The sequence below is a fragment of the Schistocerca piceifrons genome, chromosome 7 (genome assembly GCF_021461385.2).
Source record: "Schistocerca piceifrons isolate TAMUIC-IGC-003096 chromosome 7, iqSchPice1.1, whole genome shotgun sequence".
In the NCBI taxonomy this organism is placed as follows: domain Eukaryota; kingdom Metazoa; phylum Arthropoda; class Insecta; order Orthoptera; family Acrididae; genus Schistocerca; species Schistocerca piceifrons.
Window position 1 is genome coordinate 451,071,382 of NC_060144.1, and position 19,896 is coordinate 451,091,277.

The window sequence follows — 19,896 nt, forward strand, 5'->3', positions numbered from 1 at the left end:
CGTCGACCTGGAAAAAGCGTTCACAATGTCAAATGGTGCAAGATGTTCTAATTTCTGAGAAAAATATCGGTAAGCTATAGTGAAAGACGGGTAATGTACAAAATATACAAGAAGTAAGAGGGAATAATAAGAGTGGAGGACCATGAACAAAGTGCTCGGATTAAAAAGGGTGTAAGACAGGGATGTAGTCGTTCGCCACTACTGTTCAAACTATACATCGAAGAAGCAATGATGGAAATAAAAGTTCAAGAGAGGAATTAAAATTCAGGGTGAAAGGATATCAATGATAATATTTGTGAACGACAATGCTGTTCTCAGTGAAAGTGAAGAAGAATTGCAGGATCTGCTGGATGGAATGAACATCCTAATGTGAAAGACGAAAGTAATGAGAAGTAGCAGAAATGAGAAACTTAACATCAGGATTGGTGATCAGGAAGTAGATGAAGTCAAGGAATTCTGCTACCTAGGCGGCAAAAGATCTCATGACTGACGGAGCAGTGAGGGCATAAAAAGCAGAGTAACACTTGCGAAAAGGACATTCCATGCCAAGAGAAGTCTGCTGGTATCAAACATAGGCCTTAATTTAAGGAAGAAGTTTCTGAGAATGTATGTGCGGAGCGCAGCATTGTTTAGTACTGATACATGGACTGTGGGAAAATCGGAACAGAAGAGAATCGAAGCATTTGAGATGTGGTACTACAGAAGAATGTTGAAAATTAAATTGGACTGATAAGGTATTAAGTGAGGAGGTTCTCCGCAGAATCAGAGAGGAAAGAAATTTGTGGAAAATACTGACAAGGAGAATGTACAGGATAATCTGTTAAGAGATCCCGGAATAATTTCCATGGTACTAGAGGGAACTGTAGAGGGCAAAATGGAGAGGAAAACAGAGATTGGAATATATCCAGAAAATAATTGAGGACGTAGTTTTCAGGTCCTATTCTGAGATGAAGAGGCTGGCGCAGGAGAGTAACTCGTGGCGACCTGCATCAAACCAGTCTGAAAACTGAAGACGCAAAAAAAAAAAAAAAAAAAAAAAAAAGATAATCGACATTCCCCTGTTTACTGACCTTGCCAGCTGCGCGGTGAAATTACGCTCCAGCGTCACATATTTATCCATCGACCTCCAAAGTTTACAATTTGTGACGAATTTGCATAACTCCTTCGAGATGCGTCGCTTTTTTGTGTTATAGTGAGTGTAATTTGCTGATTCAGACACAATTCTTGAGAGCACTGAAATTAATTTCTTCGTTCTCATTAGTGTTTCATTTTGTTTGGTGGCTTGAAATAAACACTTCTTATTCGTTTTACACCGTTTGACAAAAAAAAAAGTGAATCGCCCCGACGGGGAGGAACAAACGAATTATACGATGTTATTTCGATGATTACAAAATAGAGGCGAATTTACAAAGAACTTGGCAAGCTGCGCACACAGTATGGCCTTGCAGCTTTGCATCCCCTCTAGCCTGGATGCATGCACGAGTCGGTTGGGAAGAGTGTCATGAAGGCGTTGTACCCACTCCTGAGACAATCTGAGCCACAACTGAGACCCATACCTCTAGGAACTAGTACTTGAATCCCGAATATTGTCAATGGGTAACATCAGATGTGCCTTAAAGAAATGTGATAGAGCCATTGCAGGAGGGCAGCAATCTGCGTTTGTTCGCTGATGATGCTATTGTGTACAGCAAGATGTAGAAGCTAAATGACTGAAGGTTGATACAGGATGACCTTTACAAAATTTCTAGTTGGTATGATGAATGGCAGCTGGCTCTAAATGCGGAAAAATATAAGTTAATGCGGATGAGTAGGAAATAGAAACTCGTAATGTTCGGATACAGCGTTAGTAGTGTCCTGCTTGACACAATCACGTCGTTTAAGTATCTAGGAGTTAAGTTGCGAAGCGATATGAAATGGGACGAGCATGTGAAGGTTGTGGTAGGGAATGCGAATGGTCGACTTCGGTTTATTGGGAAGATTTTGGGAGGCTGTGGTTCAAAATGGCTCTGAGCACTATGGGACTCAACTGCTGAGGTCATTAGTCCCCTAGAACTTAGAACTAGTTAAACCTAACTAACCTAAGGACATCACAAACATCCATGCCCGAGGCAGGATTCGAACCTGCGACCGTAGCGGTCTTGCGGTCCCAGACTGCAGCGCCTTTAACCGCACGGCCACTTCGGCCGGCGAGGCTGTGGTTCTTCTGTAAATGAGACCGCATATAGGAAGCTAGAGGACCTATTCTTGAGTACTGCTCGAGTGTTTGGAATGGCAACAGGTAGGTTTGAAAGAAGACATCGAAGCAATTCAGAGGCGAGCTGCTAGATTTGTTACCGGTAGGTACGATCATTATTTAAGTTTTACGGAGATGCTTCGGGAGCTCAAGAGAACCGGCATTTGAAGCTGACTGCAGAACTATCGTGTGCCGCCCACATACATTTCACGTAGGGACCACCAAGATAAGATACGAGAAACTAGGGCTCATACGGAGGTATATAGACAGTCGTCTTCCCCTCGCTCTATCTTCGAGTGGAACAGGAAAGGAAACGACTAGGTGTGGTACAGGGTACCCTCCGATATGCACCTCATGGTGGCTTGCGGAGTATGTATATAGATATAGATGAATGGGACCGAGTTGACGTCCGAACTGGGCTCATGACGTTCTGTCGGTGACAAATCTGGGCATCTACCTGGTCACAGGAACATCTGAACATCAGTCTACGTCTGTCCATAAAGACACGTACAGTGTGTGGACGAGCATTGTCCTCTTAAAAAATGCCCGACGTTACTGTCACGTGAGAAGGAACACATGAAAGCGTAGTATGACCGCGACGCACCGCTGTGCCGTCAGAGTTCCCTCAATCATTACCGGCCGTGACCGGCAGTCATACCAAGACGCCAGGAGTAACATCTCTGTGCCTCTACAAAACGGTGGAAGAATGGGACCTCTCTCTACATCGCCATCTTACTCGCAGACGATGGTCATCCGGAGTAGCACACAACCGCGACTCGTCTCGTCACTGACCGCAGTGCCACGCTGTTCGTCAGCTGTGTTGTGTTGTTAACGACAGCCACTTGATGGGACGATAATCCTCTAGTCAGACTGGACCAATAGCGATAGGATGACACAGAATGTTGCAGGGAGACCATTACTTGCTCTCTTGCCATTGCCAGTTTACATTTTATGTCCTCTCTGCTTCGGCCTTCATCAGTTGTTCCACTACCCAAACAGCAAAACACACGTGCTACTTTTAGTGTCTCGTTTCCTTTTCTAATTCCATCAGCATCACCCTATTTAATATGACTACTTTCCACTATCATTGGTTTGTTTTCGTTGATGTTCATCTTATATCCCCCTTTCAAGACGCTTTTCATTCCCTTCAACAGCTCTTCAGGTCCCTTGCTGTCTCTGACAGAATTACAACTTCATAGGCAAATCTCATAGTTTTTATTTCTGCTTCCTCAACTTGAATTCCTTCTCCAAATTTTTCTTTGGTTTCCCTAACTGCTTGTTCAATTTACAGACTGAATTACATTGGCGAAAAGCTTCTACCCCGTCTCACTTCATTTTCAACTACAGTTTCCCTTTCATTCCTCTCGACTCTTATGGCTATTGTCTGGTTTCTGTACAAGTTGTACATAACCTTTCGCTTCATCTATTTTAACCCTGCTAACATCAGAATTTCGAAGAGAGTATTCCAGTCAACATCTTAAAAAGCTTTCTCTAAGTCTAGAAATGCTGTAAACGGAGGTTTGCCTTTCCTTTCACTATCTCCTAAGAGGAGCGGTAGAGTCAGTTTTGCGTCACGTGTTCCTGCATTTCTCCGTAATCCAAAGTGGTCTTCGCCGAGGTCAGCTTTACCAACTTTTTTTTTTATGTAAAGAATTCGTGTTAGTGTTTTGCAACCATATAGGCAGTTTTAAAGTTTAAAGACGCGAAGAGTAAGGACGTGTGCTCATGCCTCACCTTTGATTCAACGTCTGCGTTTGCTACAGGTACCTCTCCCACGTTTCGAGCCGCTACCGCTCTTGACTAATTACACTCCTAGCATTGCAGACAGCTTGCAGACAGCATTCAGGCGCTCCATAGGTTGATAATGCTGTAACACTTTCATTTGAATTGCTTGACTATATGGACGGTTGATTCCCTCAGCGAAAGTTTCCACTAAAAAGTTTCATTAAAAATCTGCAGGAGTTGTAGTCCCCGGAAGTAACCAAACCTCTTCTAAAAGGGGCTCTGGGCTTCTTGTTATTGTATCTATCGAAAAGTACTGGTTGCTGTTTTCTTAAAGTAATGCAATCCAGAGCCATGGAGCTCGACCACTATTAACAAGGAAAAATGAAAAAACTGTCTTGTATATAAACAAAAATGTAAATGTTCGTTTGTCGAAAATCGCATATACCTGGAAGTTATTCACCGATTCCTTTGACATTCTGACACAAAGTTGCATTCGAATACAAGCGTGTTTTATATACCTATTTCTTAATGTATATAATATATTAATAAATATATACTATGTAAATGGGAAATATTACTACCAAAAAATCTCGAAATGTCCTTGACCGCTTTATTTAAAATTTTTACACAATACACTTAATAACATTTGGGCCGACTTGGCGTATATACAACAAAATAGTGAAACGCTGTTAGCAAACACGAAAGCTGTATTTTGGCGTCATAGGCTAATGATTAGAATACTACTTCAGATTCCGAATATGCAATAATAATGAACAAGGCTCGAGATCAGAAAGAGGGGGAAGTGGAGATGGGCAGAGGAGTGTGAGAAAATGGAGGTTGAAAGTGGAAAGGAGGAGATGGACAGAGAGAGGGGGCAAAAGGAGATGAAGAGAGAGAGAGAGAGAGAGAGAGAGAGAGAGAGAGAGAGAGAGGGGGGGGGGGGAAGAGAGAGAGGGGCAGGAGGGGATGGGAAGAGATGGGAGAGGAGAAGATGGACAGAGAACATAGGGAGGAGGTGCCGGACGGAGAGAGGGGAAAGGAGAGGGAGATAGAAAGGAGGAGCAGGATTTGGACAGACGCGGGAGAGAGAAGTAGATTTGGATGTTTTTATACAATTTCCATATATTAGAAACGTGTGCTTTGTCTTTTCTTCCATTTAACTACACTGATCCGCAGCAACTCGTGGCTGGGAACAGCTAGTTGTCAGTAACTGTGTATATAGATGGGGAGGCAAATGTCTGGACACACTCATATAAAAGTCGAACGGTGTGAGGAATCATAATGGCGTCTGGTGGGGGCTGTCTGTAGGTGGGGGCGCAACTTGTAGGAGCTATGGCGACAGTGGTGGCCATCTTGAAATCCGCCTTCTTGGATTTGCATTGCGTGTTTCAAATGTGGAGGGGCTCACGTAGCACATAGTTTTGGACCGCCTCTTTCTCAGGTACACACATATGAAATCTGTTTTAAGATATATTAAATTGTGCAGGAGTCATGGCCTGTTAAAGTTTGAAAATACAAGGAGTTGATCAAGTCTGTTTATTGTTACAGGCGATCCACAATGGCATTACACAGCAGAAACACACGGAAATTGTGCTAATGAGTGTTGTGTTAGTGAGTAGTGGACGAAGTACCATAGTGATTACTGCTGACTTCAATATCCGGTATCCTGAGAGAAACGACATTTCACGTACGACAGTATCCGAGTTATTGGACAAATTTCGTGAAACGGGTTCTGTGGTGGATACGCCACGCAGTGGACATCAGAGAACAGCCACCGACGAGGGGGCTGCAACAGAAATTGTGGAATCGTCTGTGAAAATTCCACATCACTGTATGCGTCGGTTACTAGCAATATCTTATGTCAGTCAGGTTTCAATGCTGCATGCGTTGCACACACGTCAATGACACCCGAAAAGTTACAGCTGCAACATCATCTCTCGGACGGTGACCCTGATCGGCAGGTGCAGTTTGCAGAATGGGCTCTGGATAAGTGTAACATGAATCCAGTTTCATACGACAGGTGTTGCTCAGTCATCAAACTAATTAATATGTGCAAGGAGAAGTAAACAAACAGAATCATCGTTCCTGGTCATATGCAAAACCCTATTGGGTAGATTCTTGTAACGTTATTGGAGGTGAAAACGTGATGGTTTGGTGTGGTACTTGGGACAGAAGAATTGTGCGTCCGGTGTGTGTTGATGAATCCTTGAATGGCCGGGGAGAGGTGGAGGGGGGGGGGGAGGTATCTTAACATGCTCAGTGATTATGTGCTTCCAACTCTGTTGAATTCGCATTATAATTTCCGCCTTCTTCCAACAAGACGGCGCACCTCCTCACGGCGCGGGGGGGGGGGGGGGGGGGGCTGTCGAATGGCAACCACAGTCCCATGATCTTACACCTCTTGACTTATCTGTGGTCTGTGGGGACATTTGAAATCAATTGTGTATGAGGTAAAAATCAGTAATGTAGGCCATATCCGCCAGTGTATTGAGGAGGCGCATGCCTCTGTTGACCCACAGTTCCTGCGACGTGTGCAGCAGAAATGGCAAAAAAGATTCCGATTGTGTATCCAATGCAATAGAGATCATGCTGAGAATATGCTGCAATGCTAACTCTGACAAATGTCATTAACTGTAACAGGTCGTAGCTTCTACACCAATAATGATATCTTAAAAGAGATTTCTCACGTGTATTCCTAAGAAAAAGGCAGTTCGAAATTATGTGCCCCATGCCCCTCTTCTGATTTGAAAAACGTAAACCAAATCCAATATGGCGGATTTCAAGATGGCCGCCGCTGTCGCCATAGCTCTTACAAGTTGTGCTCCCACCTACATACACCCCAAACGAGACGCCATTCGATTCCTCACATCGTTCAACTTTTATAGGATTGTATCCAGATTTTTGCATCACCGTGTACAGAACATGAGAACAGACGCATGATTCCCGTTTCAGCGACTACCGGGCGCGCAGAGGCGGCGTCAGTCACCTGCTTGCTGCTGCGGCCGTGCAGCGCCGGCGCCGGCGCGCCCTTGCTGCAGGGCCTGGTGGACTTGCAGAACTTGACGCCTGCGGGCCGCGGCAGCCCCTTGCAGCTGGCCTCGGGCACCACGGCCGGGTCATCCTCCGGCCGCGCCGCCTGCCGCACGCACTCGACGCGCCTGCGCGCCATGCCCACGCGAAACACGCAGCCCGAGCACCGGCCCCACGTCGCCGCACGCCACCTGCGCCGTCAGCCGTCTCTAAACACAGGCTCTTTGGACAGTCCCAGTAGGCCCTTGCTTTTGTGCAATTTGGGAAATCCACTGGCAAAAGATCAATCGAACTTAAAGTAGTACTGTTAACAAAGCACGACCACAAGAGTAGCGTATGGTGCATTTTTCAGCCCATACAGTCCGCACTGGCCAAGACACCAGGCGATTATAATTAAAGTGCAGCTACTCACAGAGTTTCTCATACGTGCCGGTGTTGAGTTGTCGCCAGCACACTGGGAGCCGAAGAGGTTTGCGAGAAGATCGATAGAGGCCAAAGACACACTTGCAAGAAACGCGCCGCCAACGCCCTCTCGCCCGTCAGTATTTAGATCGCCGCCGTGGACCAGAGGGCCAGTCAGTCCCAGTCTGTCATCCAGTAAGTCACCGAGACATCAGTCGCAGCCCGGTCACTTGCAGTTGCAGACAGCACATAGCGACCAGAGTAGTGTACATAGGGGACTTGTACTTCACCAGCAGTGAGGCTAATGTGGTCTATAAATGCAAATGCCGCGGGGAATTAGCCGAGACGCTGCAGTCATGGACTGTGCGGCTGGTCCCAGCGGAGGTTCGAGTCCTCCCTCGGGCATGGGTGTGTGTGTTTGTCCTTAGCGTAATTTAGGTTAAGTAGTGTGTAAGCTTAGGGACGGATGACCTCAGCAGTTAAGTCCCATAAGATTTCACACACATTTGAACAATTTTTGAAATGTAAATATCGTGTGACTAGGGCCTCCCGTCGGGTAGACCGTTCGCCAGGTGCAAGTCTTTCTATTTGACGTCACTTTGGCGACTTGCGCGTCGATGGGGATGAAATGATGATAATTAGGACAACACAACACCCAGTCCCTGAGCGGAGAAAATCTCCGACCCAGGCCCTTAGGATTGACATTCTGTTGCGCTGACCACTCAGCTACCAGGGGTGGACACGTGGTCTATTACGGAGAGCTTGTACCACAACACCTAGACTATCTTAAGTAATTACTATCTGAAGTAATTTTCTATTCTTGTGAATAAAGAACCCAGTTAATATACCGGGTCATCAAAAAGTCAGTATAAATTTGAAAACTTAATAAACCACGGAATAATGTAGATAGAGAGGTAGAAATTGACACACTTGCTTGGAATGACATGGGGTTTTATTAGAACCAAAAAAAAAAGTTCACAAAATGTCCGACAAATGGCGCTGGACAGCAAAACGTCAGTGACTGTTACCGTGACGGGTGAGAGGTACGCCGATATGTTACAGAATCGCATCATCCAAAACCTGGCTAATAAACATCTGCTGGAACGTACGATGTTTATGCAGGATGGCGCTCCACCCCATATTGCTAGACGCGTGAAAAATCTCTTGCGCGCGTCGTTTGGCGATAATCGTGTGCTCAGACGCCACTTTCGTCATGCTTGGCCTCCAAGGTTCCCAGACCTCAGTCCGTGCGATTATTGGCTTTGGGGTTACCTGAAGTCGCAAGTGTATCGTGATCGACCGACATCTCTAGGGATGCTGAAAGACAACATCCGACGCCAATGCCTCACCATAACTCCGGACATGCTTTACAGTGCTGTTCACAACAATAATCCTCGACTACAGCTATTGTTGATGAATGATAGTGGACATATTGAGCATTTCCTGTAAAGAACATCATCTTTGCTTTGTCTTACTTTGTTATGCTAATTATTGCTATTCTCATCAGATGAAGTGCCATCTGTCGGACATTTTCTGAACTTTCGTATTTTTTTGGTTCTAAGCATGTGTGTCAATTTCTACCTCTCTATCTACATTATTCCGTGATTTTTTGATCACCCGGTACATGTGCAGTTCGTATTATAGAAAGAGGATACCGGCCACCAACCAACATTCCTTGCTTCCCTTGGTACAAGCCTACAGTGACAACGAGACTACACAAAATCGTATGTCAACGAAACTTAGTGCATATGCCAATATGTTAACGAGGAAACGATTTACTCTGGAAAACAAGTTAGTTACACTTGTGGCCACCACATGCAAATCTGGCGCTGTACACTGTATGACAGTGTGACATCCACACTGTCATTTGACAAGCCATAACGTGACTGAACAGTATGGCTATCGAGAACGGACACCTTGCGCTGTTAGTGAAACTGTTTTATGTGAACAGCTTCAATTACAGTGCTGCAGTGAGAGAGCATCGCCGATTGAAAGGTCCGAGAACAGGCCCAATCTCATTAAATGGTTTTAAAGAAGAAGGTAATGAAATTCGAAAACACGGGTGAACTTGGTATGACACCTGGAAGAGGAAGGTATCCTTTCCCGGAGGAAGTCATTCACGATGTCGCTGTTGCTGTAACTCACCACGCAGCACGTGCCCCAAGCAGTGTTACTGTACGTGCAGTGTCACGAAAATCGTCCATCCCACGGTCAACAGTACAGAAAGTTTTGTGGTGTATTTTACATTGGTATCCGTACGTGATCCAGACGTGCACAAACTGAAACCTAACGATCCGCAGTAACGTCTTGAATTTGTTCCTCAGTTTCTAGCACGGATCGTAATTGATGACATGTGGAAGGGAAATACTCTGTGGAGTGACGAGACACGTTTCACACTTCAGAATGCAGTGAATACACAGAACTGCCGAATCTGCGGTATTGTTAAACCGCATATTGCACACGAAGAGCCATTGTACTCGCCGTGTATCAGTGAGGCCAGTGGATTCGCAAGCACTTTCACTCTTGGTCCGTTTTTCTTTGAAGAAAATACACATAGAAGGCCTGTCACATGTACTGTGACGTCTGCACGTTATCAGGATCTCCTTGTACAGCATGTCATTCCTGCTGTAGAACAGCGCAACTCTGTAGAAACCACTGTTTTCATGCAAGATGGGTCAACACCTCGTGTCGCTCGCCCAGTGAAAGATCTGCTTAATCCAAATTCCCACGAACAATCTCCAGAGGTTTACTAGGTGCATATCCTGCAAGATCACCTGATCTGAATCCATGCGACTTTTGGTTCCTGGGATTTCTAAAAGAACCCGTCTTCTATATCTGCCAAAATCGACAGTAACGGTGATGTGATTGTGAAGTGGAAACGCGAAGGAGGAATCACAGCTAAACAGATAACATGGAGTGACGGACAGGGTGTCGTCAAGCATTGCTGAGTATCCTAAATCCACGTCATTACTCTGCAATTCATAGTTAAGTGCATGGCAGAGGGTCCATCGAACTACCTCCAGCCTGCTTGTCTACCGTTCCACACTCGATCTGCGCAGGGGAAAACGAACGCTTAAACCTTTCCGTGTCAGCTCTAATTTCTCTTATTTTATTATGATGACTATTCCTCCCTACGTAAGTGGGCGCCAACAAAATATTTCTCACTCTCTGAGGAGAAAGTTGGTGATTGAAATTTCATGAGAAAATCCTGCAGCCTTTGTTCTAATGATTGTACCACGATTCGTGTATCATATCAGTGACACTATCTAACCCATTTCGTGGTAGTACAAAACATATTTGAACTTTTTAGATGTCCTCCATCAGTTCCGTCTGATGCGATGATGATGATGAAGATGTTTGGTTTTTGGGGCACACAACTGTGCGGTTAACAGCGCCCGTACACATTCCCATCCTTTGCTCAGTCCAATCTCGCCACTTTCATGAATGATGATGAAATGATGCGGACAACACAAACACCTAGTCATCTCGAGGCAGGTGAAAATCCCTGACCTCGTCGGGAATCGAAGCCGGGACCCCGTGCTCGGGAAGCGAGAACGCGACCGCGAGACCAAGAGCTCCGGACGTCTGATACGAAAACCATACCTACAGCAATACTCCGGAACAGGGCGGGCAAGCCTACTGAAAGAAGTCTTTTTAGCAGACGTGTTACAATTTCTAAGAGTTCGGCCAATAAATTACAGTCTTTGGTCTGCTTTCCCCACAACATTAGCTATGTGATCGTTCCAATTTAAGTTATTCATAAATGTAATCCCTAAGTATGTACATGTTTTCGGTCTTTATATTTGTGTGATTTATGGTGTAAGTAAAATTTAGTGAATTCTTTTTAGTGCTCATGTGGGCGACTTGACACTTTTAATTATTTAAAGACAAGTACCCCTTTTTTTACCTAACATATCTTGTCTAAGTCATTTTGCAATTCGTTTTGATCATTTAACAGCTTTGTATGAAGGTAAAGACAGCATCATCTGCAAACAATTTACGAAGGCTACTCAGATTGTCTTCCAAATCGTTTATGTAGATCCGAAACAGCGGAGAGCCTATAACACTTCCTTGGGAAACGCCAGATATTACTTCTATTCTACTCAATGACTTTCCACTGTTGTTGTGAACTGTGATGTTTCTGACAGGAAATCAAGAATCCATTCACAAATCTGAGACGCAATTTGATTAGGAGGCACTTGTGAGGAACGGTGTCAAAAGCCTTCTGGAAATCTAGAAATACGGGATCAATTTGACGTCCCCTGTCGAAAGCGCTCATTCCTTCTAGAGAATGAAGACCTAGTTGTGTTTCAAGAGAGTGATCGTTTCTGAATCCTTGTTGGCTATTTTTCAATGAATCGTTTTCTTCTAATCGCCTAAACTTCGATCTCTCACCATATTCGGTACTCAGATGCAATGAGCGTAGCAGACACCGCTCTCTATCGGGTTCAAAATGGTTCAAATGGCTCTGGCACTATGGGACTTAACATCTGTGGTCATCAGTCCCATAGAACTTAGAACTACTTAAACCTCACTAACCTAAGGACATCACACACATCCATACCCGAGGCAGGATTCGAACCTGCGACCGTAGCAGTCGCGCGGTTCCGGACTGAGCGCCTAGAACCGTTCGGCCACCGCGGCAGGCCTCTATCGGGTCCCCAGACGATGTGTCTAGACCAAGTGCTCTCTCCTGTGTCTGATGCTGAACTGTCCTCCACCATGTCGCAATACTAAGAGTGTTTTCCGCTGTCTCCTGAGCCAAAGTGTGTTCTTCTCCCACCCACAGTTCTTTTTTCTACTCTACAAGACCGCGAAATTCTAATGCACCAATGGAAAAGGTCCTGCAAAAGTCTGTCCCATGTTGTTTTCGTCAACAAGACAACTATCTACCCTCCTACATCCATACACGCAATTCGTAAAAAAATCTGAGTTACTGTCCCACTCAACAGCTAAATTTGTTACTTCAGCCAATGCACTCGCCTCTATGTCCGCATTTCTCAGAAGCTAATGCCCTTACTTTTTCTACTGTATTTTTTTTAGATTACTCAATAGAAGTCGTCATACAACTTTTCGGCCAGAAGTTATTCACCCTACGTAAAATGGCGACGAAATGTCGGCCCAAAGAGAAAATAATTCCTATTCACAAAATGACAGGGAACGCCAAGATCTTTATCTATCACTGGCCGTCTCTTGCACAGCGATGCCGGAGGCCGACTTTTTGGCACAAAACAAGGTTCCTCTGAAGTGTCGACGTTAATGAATTCTTTGAAAGTAGCCGTGGGTCCCATACTGCGCTGGGCGCATTATGCGAAAAACTGCAGGGATGAGTACTTGCAGATCCAAAAGTAACGATGACTCGGTCGATGGCCGGCACCTACTCTGGCCGGTCGCCTCACCTCGGGTTTTCCTCTGAAAAGGCAGACTGTGTCCTCCAAGGGGTCGGTCCGCACATCTAGTCACTGCCCTGGACCACTGTGTGCAGCTTGGTACATCACGTGCCCAATTAAAGTACAGAAAAATTAAAGACAAAACAGCCACCAGTGACGAGAAGGCGTTAATATAGAAGTAGACAGCTGATTCCTGGCAATCACTGACATTATTAATTACAGGCATTAACCACAAACATCAAAAAAGTTTTGCATCACCTCGGTTCTGAGAGTTCCGGAACCAGTATAGACAGCTGGAATAGAAATCAACATAAACATCATTTCCGCCCTTTTTATTGCTCATGAAAACCACACATTGCATGTTTTACCAACATATACCGAGACATTCAAAGATGGTGGTCCAGATTACTTTACGCACCGATACCTCTAATACCCAGTAACACGTCCTCTTGCATTGATGCGTGCCTGTATTCATCGTAGCATACTATCCACAAGTTCATCAAGCCACTGTTGGTCCCACTCCTCAACGTCAATTCGGCGTACATCCCTCAGAGTTGTTGGTGGGCCACCTCGTCCATAAACAGCCCTTTTCAATCTATCCCAGGCATGTTCGATAGTGTTAATATCTGGAGAACATGCTAGACACTCTACTCGAGCGATGTCGTTCTCCTGGAGGAAGTCGTTCACAAGATGTGCACGATGGGGGTGCGAATTGTTGTCCATGAAGAAGAATGTCTCACCAATATGCTGCCGATATGGAGGATGGCATTCACGTATCGTATAGCCATACGGCGCCTTCCACGACCACCACCAGCGTACGTCGGCCCCATACAATGCCACCCCAAAACAGCAGGGAACCTCCACCTTACTGCACTCGCTGGACAGTGTGTCTAAGGCGTTCAGTCTGACTGTTGTTGTTGTTGTTGTGGTCTTCAGTCCTGAGACTGGTTTGATGCAGCTCTCCATGCTACTCTATCCTGTGCAATCTTCTTCATCTCCCAGTACCTAATGCAGCCTACATCCTTCTGAATCTGCTTAGTGTATTCATCTCTTGGTCTCCCTCTACGATTTTTACCCTCCACACTGCCCTCCAATGCTAAATTTGTGATCCCTTGATGCCTCAAAACATGTCCTACCAACCGATTCCTTCTTCTAGTCAAGATGTGCCACAAACTTCTCCTCTCCCCAATCCTATTCAATAACTCCTCATTAGTTACGTGATCTACCCACCTTATCTTCAGCATTCTTCTGTAGCACCACATTTCGAAAGCTTCTATTCTCCTCTTGTCCAAACTAGTTATCGTCCATGTTTCACTTCCATACATGGCTACACTCCATACAAATACTTTCAGAAACGACTTCCTGACACTTAAATCTATACCCGATGTTAACAAATTTCTCTTCTTCAGAAACGATTTCCTTGCCATTGCCAGTCTACATTTTATATCCTCTCTACTTCGGCTATCATCAGTTATTTTACTCCCTAAACAGCAAAACTCCTTTACTACTTTAAGTGTCTCATTTCCTAATCTAATTCCCTCAGCATCACCCGATTTAATTTGACTACATTCCATTATCCTCGTTTTGCTTTTGTTGATGTTCATCTTATATCCTCCGTTCAAGACACTGTCCATTCCGTTCAACTGCTCTTCCAAGTCCTTTGCTGTCTCTGACAGAATTACAATGTCATCGGCAAACCTCAAAGTTTTTACTTCTTCTCCATGAATTTTAATACCTACTCCGAATTTTTCTTTTGTTTCCTTTACTGCTTGCTCAATATACAGATTGAATAACATCGGGGAGAGGCTACAACCCTGTCTCACTCCTTTCCTAACCACTGCTTCCCTTTCATGCCCCTCGACTCTTATAACTGCCATCTGGTTTCTGTACAAATTGTAAATAGCCCTTCGCTCCCTGTATTTTACTCCTCCCACCTTCAGAATTTGAAAGAGAGTATTCCAGTTAACATTGTCAAATGCTTTCTCTAAGTCTACAAATGCTAGAAACGTAGGTTTGCCTTTTCTTAATCTTTCTTCTAAGATAAGTCGTAAGGTTAGTATTGCCTCACGTGTTCCAACATTTCTACGGAATCCAAACTGATCTTCCCCGAGGTCCGCTTCTACCAGTTTTTCCATTCGTCTGTAAAGAATTCGCGTTAGTATTTTGCAGCTGTGACTTATTAAACTGATAGTTCGGTAATTTTCACATCTGTCAACACCTGCTTTCTTTGGGATTGGAATTATTATGTTCTTCTTGAAGTCTGAGGGTATTTCGCCTGTCTCATACATCTTGCTCACCAGATGGTAGAGTTTTGTCATGACTGGCTCTCCCAAGGCCATCAGTAGTTCTAGTGGAATGTTGACTACTTCCGGGGCCTTGCTTCGACTCAGGTCTTTCAGTGCTCTGTCAGACTCTTCACGCAGTATCTTATCTCCCATTTCGTCTTCGTCTACATCCTCTTCCATTTCCATAATATTGGCCTCAAGTACATCGCCCTTGTATAAACCCTCTATATACTCCTTCCACCTTTCTGCCTTCCCTTCTTTGCTTAGAACTGGGTTGCCATCTGAGCTCTTGATATTCATACAAGTGGTTCTCTTCTCTCCAAAGGTCTCTTTAATTTTCCTGTAGGCAGTATCTATCTTACCCTAGTGAGACAAGCCTCTATATCCTTACATTTGTCCTCTAGCCATCCCTGCTTAGCCATTTTGCACTTCCTGTCGATCTCATTTTTGAGACGTTTGTATTCCTTTTTACCTGCTTCATTCACTGCATTTTTATATTTTCTCCTTTCATCAATTAAATTCAATATTTCTTCTGTTACCCAAGGATTTCTATTAGCCCTCGCCTTTTTACCTACTTGATCGTCTGCTGCCTTCACTACTTCATCCCTCAGAGCTACCCATTCTTCTTCTACTGTATTTCTTTCCCCCTCCTGTCAATTGTTCTCTTATGCTCTCCCTGAAACTCTCTACAACCTCTGGTTCTTTCAGTTTATCCAGGTCCCATCTCCTTAAATTCCCACCTTTTTGCAGTTTCTTCAGTTTCAATCTGCAGTTCAAATGGCTCTGAGCACTATGGGACTTAACATCTTAGGTCATCAGTCTCCTAGAACTTAGAACTACTTAAACCTAACTAACCTAAGGCCATCACACAACACCCAGCCATCACGAGGCAGAGAAAATCCCTGACCCCGCCGGAATCGAACCCGGGAACCCGGACGTGGGAAGCGAATCTGCAGTTCATAACCAATAGATTGTGGTCAGAATCCACATCTGCCCCTGGAAATGTCTTAAAATTGAAAACCTGGTTCCTAAATCTCTATCTTACCATTAAATAATCTATCTGATACCTTTTAGTATCTCCAGTATTCTTCCAGGTATACAACCTTCTTTTATGATTCTTGAACCAAGTGTTAGCTATGATTATGTTGTGCTCTGTGCAAAATTCTACCAGGCGGCTTCCTCTTCCATTTCTTCCTCCCAATCCATATTCACCTACTATGTTTCCTTCTCTCCCTTTTCCTAATGACGAATTCCAGTCACCCATGACTAGTAAATTTTCGTCTCCCTTCACTACCTGAATGATTTCTTTTATCTCGTCATACATTTCTTCAATTTCTTCGTCATCTGCAGAGCTAGTTGGCATATAAACTTGTACTACTGTAGTAGGCATGGGCTTTGTGTCTATCTTGGCCACAATAATGCGTTCACTATGCTGCTTGTAGTAGCTAACCCGCATTCCTATTCTTTTATTCGTTATGAAACCTACTCCTCCATTACCCCTATTTGATTTTGTATTTATAATCCTGTATTCACCTGACCAAAAGTCTTGTTCCTCCTGCCACCGAACTTCACTAATTCCCACTATAGCTAACTTTAACCTATCCATTTCCCTTTTTAAATTTTCTAACCTACCTGCCCGATTAAGGGATCTGACATTCCACGCTCCGATCCGTAGAACGCCAGTTTTCTTTCTCCTGATAATGACGTCCCCTTGAGTAGTGCCCGCCCGGAGATCCGAATGGGGGACTATTTTATCTCCGGAATATTTTACTCAAGAGGACACCATCATCATTTAATCATACAGTAAAGCTGCATGTCCTCGGGAAAAATTACGGCTGTAGTTTCCCCTTGCTTTCAGCCGTTCGCAGTACCAGCACAGCAAGGCTGTTTTGGTTAATGTTACAAGGCCAGATCAGTCAATCATCTAGACTGTTGCCCCTGCAACTACTGAAAAGGCTGCTGCCCCTCTTCAGGAACCACATGTTTGTCTGGCCTCTCAACAGATACCCCTCCGTTGTGGTTGCACCTACGGTACGGCCATCTGTATCGCTGAGGCACGCAAGCCTCCCCACCGACGGCAAGGTCAATGGTTCATGGGGGGCAGTCTGACTGGGTTGCCTCCAAACACGTCTCCGACGATTGTCTAGTTGAAGGCATATGCGACACTCATCGGTGAAGAGAACGTGATGCCAATCCTGAGCGGTCCATTCGGCATGTTGTTGGGCCCATCTGTACCGCACTGCATGGTGTCGTGTTTGCAAAGATGGACCTCGCCATGGACGTCGGGAGTGAAGTTGCGCATCATGCAGCCTACTGCACACAGTTTGAGTCGTAACATGACGTCCTGTGGCTGCACGAAAAGCATTATACAACATAGTGGCGTTGCTGTCAGGGTGCTACTGAGCCACAATACGTAGGTAACGGCCATCCACTGCAGTAGTAGCCCTTGGGCGGCCAGAGCGAGGTATGTCATCGACAGTTCCTATCTCTCTGTATCTCCTCCATGTCCGAACAACATCGCTTTGGTTCATTCTGAGACACCTGGACACTTCCCTTGTTGAGAGAGGCCTTCCTGGTACAAAATAACAATGCGGACGCAATCGAACCGCGATACTGACCGTCTAGGCATGGTTGAACTACAGACAACACGAGCCGTGTACCTCCTTCCTGGTAGAGTGACTGGAACTTATCGGCTGTCGGAAACGCTCCTCCTAATTGGCATGGTTGTTTACATCTTTGGGCGGGCGTAGTGACATCTCTCAACAGTCAAATGGACTGTATCTGTGATACAGTATTCACAGTCAACGTCTATCTTCAGGAGTTGTGGGAACCGGGGTAATGCAAAACTTTTTTGATGTGTGTAGTTTTTTAAGTGACTAGCTCAGCGCCCGCTACTTATTTCGTGTCTGCGTGGTAATTACAACAAAAATAATAGTTTTATAAACATATATTAGGTATACTGAGAAACTAGTGTAAGAAAGTGCGGTTTAATTTTCCAAGCAATTCTGAAAAAGCCGATTTGTCGTGGTGACTGTAAAATAACACGTATTTCTTTATTCCTAACCGAGAAATCTAATGTCAATTTTCATACATTTAGCTTTTAAAATGTTTCAATATACCCAAACATTTTCATAAAAATTTTCGTCCCCTATTTCACCCCCCTAAGAGTTGAATTTCCTATAACACTGAGACATCTATTTTTTTTATTTCTAACCGAGAAGTTAAATACAAATTTTCATAGATTTATAGCCGGCCGCGGTGGTCTAGTGGTTCTAGGCGCGCAATCCGGAACCGCGAGACTGCTACGGTCGCAGGTTCGAATCCTGCCTCGGGCATGGATGTGTGTGATGTCCTTAGGTTAGTTAGGTTTAAGTAGTTCTAAGTTCTAGGGGACTCATGACCACAGAAGTTAAGTCCCATACTGCTCAGAGCCATTTGAACCATTTGAACCATAGATTTATCTTCAAAAACACTTGGATAATGAAATATTTCCGCAAACACTGTCATCCCACATTCATACCCTTAGGGATCCACTTTCCAACAACGTAAAAACTGTAAAATAACACATATTTCTTTGTTCCTAACCGAGAAATCTAATGCCTATTTTCAGAGATTTAGCTTTAAAAATGCATTAATTTTACCCAAAATTTCACCCCTTTACGGGTTGAACTGTCAAAAATGCCGAAGCCTGTATTTTTGTACTTCTGACCGAGAACCAAAACAGCAATTTTTGTACTTCTAGGTTCAAAATTGCTTTAATAGCAACATATTTTCAAAAAATCTTGCATTCTCTGTTTCTTCCCCTTAGGCAGAAATTTCGAAAATCCTTTCATAAACGATGCATATATATATAATATAAGACTAACGCTCTCTTCATATTTCAAATTTCTGTCCATAGTGGTTTGGACTGGGCAATGATGATGAGTCAGTCAGTGAGTCAGTCGGTCAGTCAGGACATTGCCTTTTACATACAGAGATCACGTGTTTAGGTGCCACTTTCTTAACTACACACTGTTTGCTGAATTTAATATTTTCGATGGTTTTCATCAGCTTCATTTTTATTCGTTGGTACACCAGTACAAATACAAATTTTCACAAATTAGGTAATGTCTTGAACGTATCTTTTGTACCCAGAATGAAATTTTCATTCTGCAGCAGAGTGTGCGCTGATATGAGACTTCATGGCAGATTAAAACTGTGTGCCTGACTGAGACTCGAACTCGAGACCTTTGTCTTTCGTGGGCAAGCACTCCACTGACCGAGCTTCTGTGAAGTTTGGAAAGTAGGAGACGAGGTACTGGAAGAATTGGTGTGAGGACGGGTGGTGAGTCGTGCTTGGGTAGCTCAGTCGGAAGAGCACTTGTCCGCGAAAGGCAAGGGTCCCCAGTTCGCGTCTCGATCTGGCACACAGTTTTAATATGCCAGGAAGTTTCATATTTTTTTAATGTTTTTCTGCAGCCTCAAACTGTTTAGAATGCTACAGTCGAATATGCTCTGACTGCCTGCTAGTTGTTCACTTCCTGCCAACAACAGTGAATAGCTTTTAACGTAATTGGCCGCTGCGTAGCTTGAACCGGTGTCAAATGTCCGTCCGTGCCTACGCAGCACAGTCGCTCCCTAACGTCCAGTGGCACGTGCGGAGCTACTACTGGCGGTAAGACACGTCCCCAGGCCACACCTGATCTTGCACGGCTGCTCGTTGCAGACGCGGCTGCGCGGCGCCGGTTTGTCCTCGGCGGGACAGGACTGGTCGCTCACACGGCCAACACCCTCCTCCACGCACACCGGCTCCGCCACCTGTCAACACCGACGACACTCAAGATGCGGACAC

General features: G+C 44.6%; 1 protein-coding gene across 1 annotated transcript in view; it reads right to left on the reverse strand.

Annotated features, from left to right (window-relative positions):
• LOC124709009 (A disintegrin and metalloproteinase with thrombospondin motifs 7-like) overlaps positions 1-19,896 on the reverse strand; it is a 552,648-nt gene that overhangs the window by 26,259 nt on the left and 506,493 nt on the right. The window contains exons 18-19 of the mRNA XM_047240641.1: positions 19,744-19,862; positions 6,918-7,179 (exon numbers count right to left, since the gene is read on the reverse strand). Of these exons, the coding sequence (XP_047096597.1) occupies positions 6,918-7,179; positions 19,744-19,862 (381 nt within the window). The remainder of the gene's footprint in view (positions 1-6,917; positions 7,180-19,743; positions 19,863-19,896) is intronic.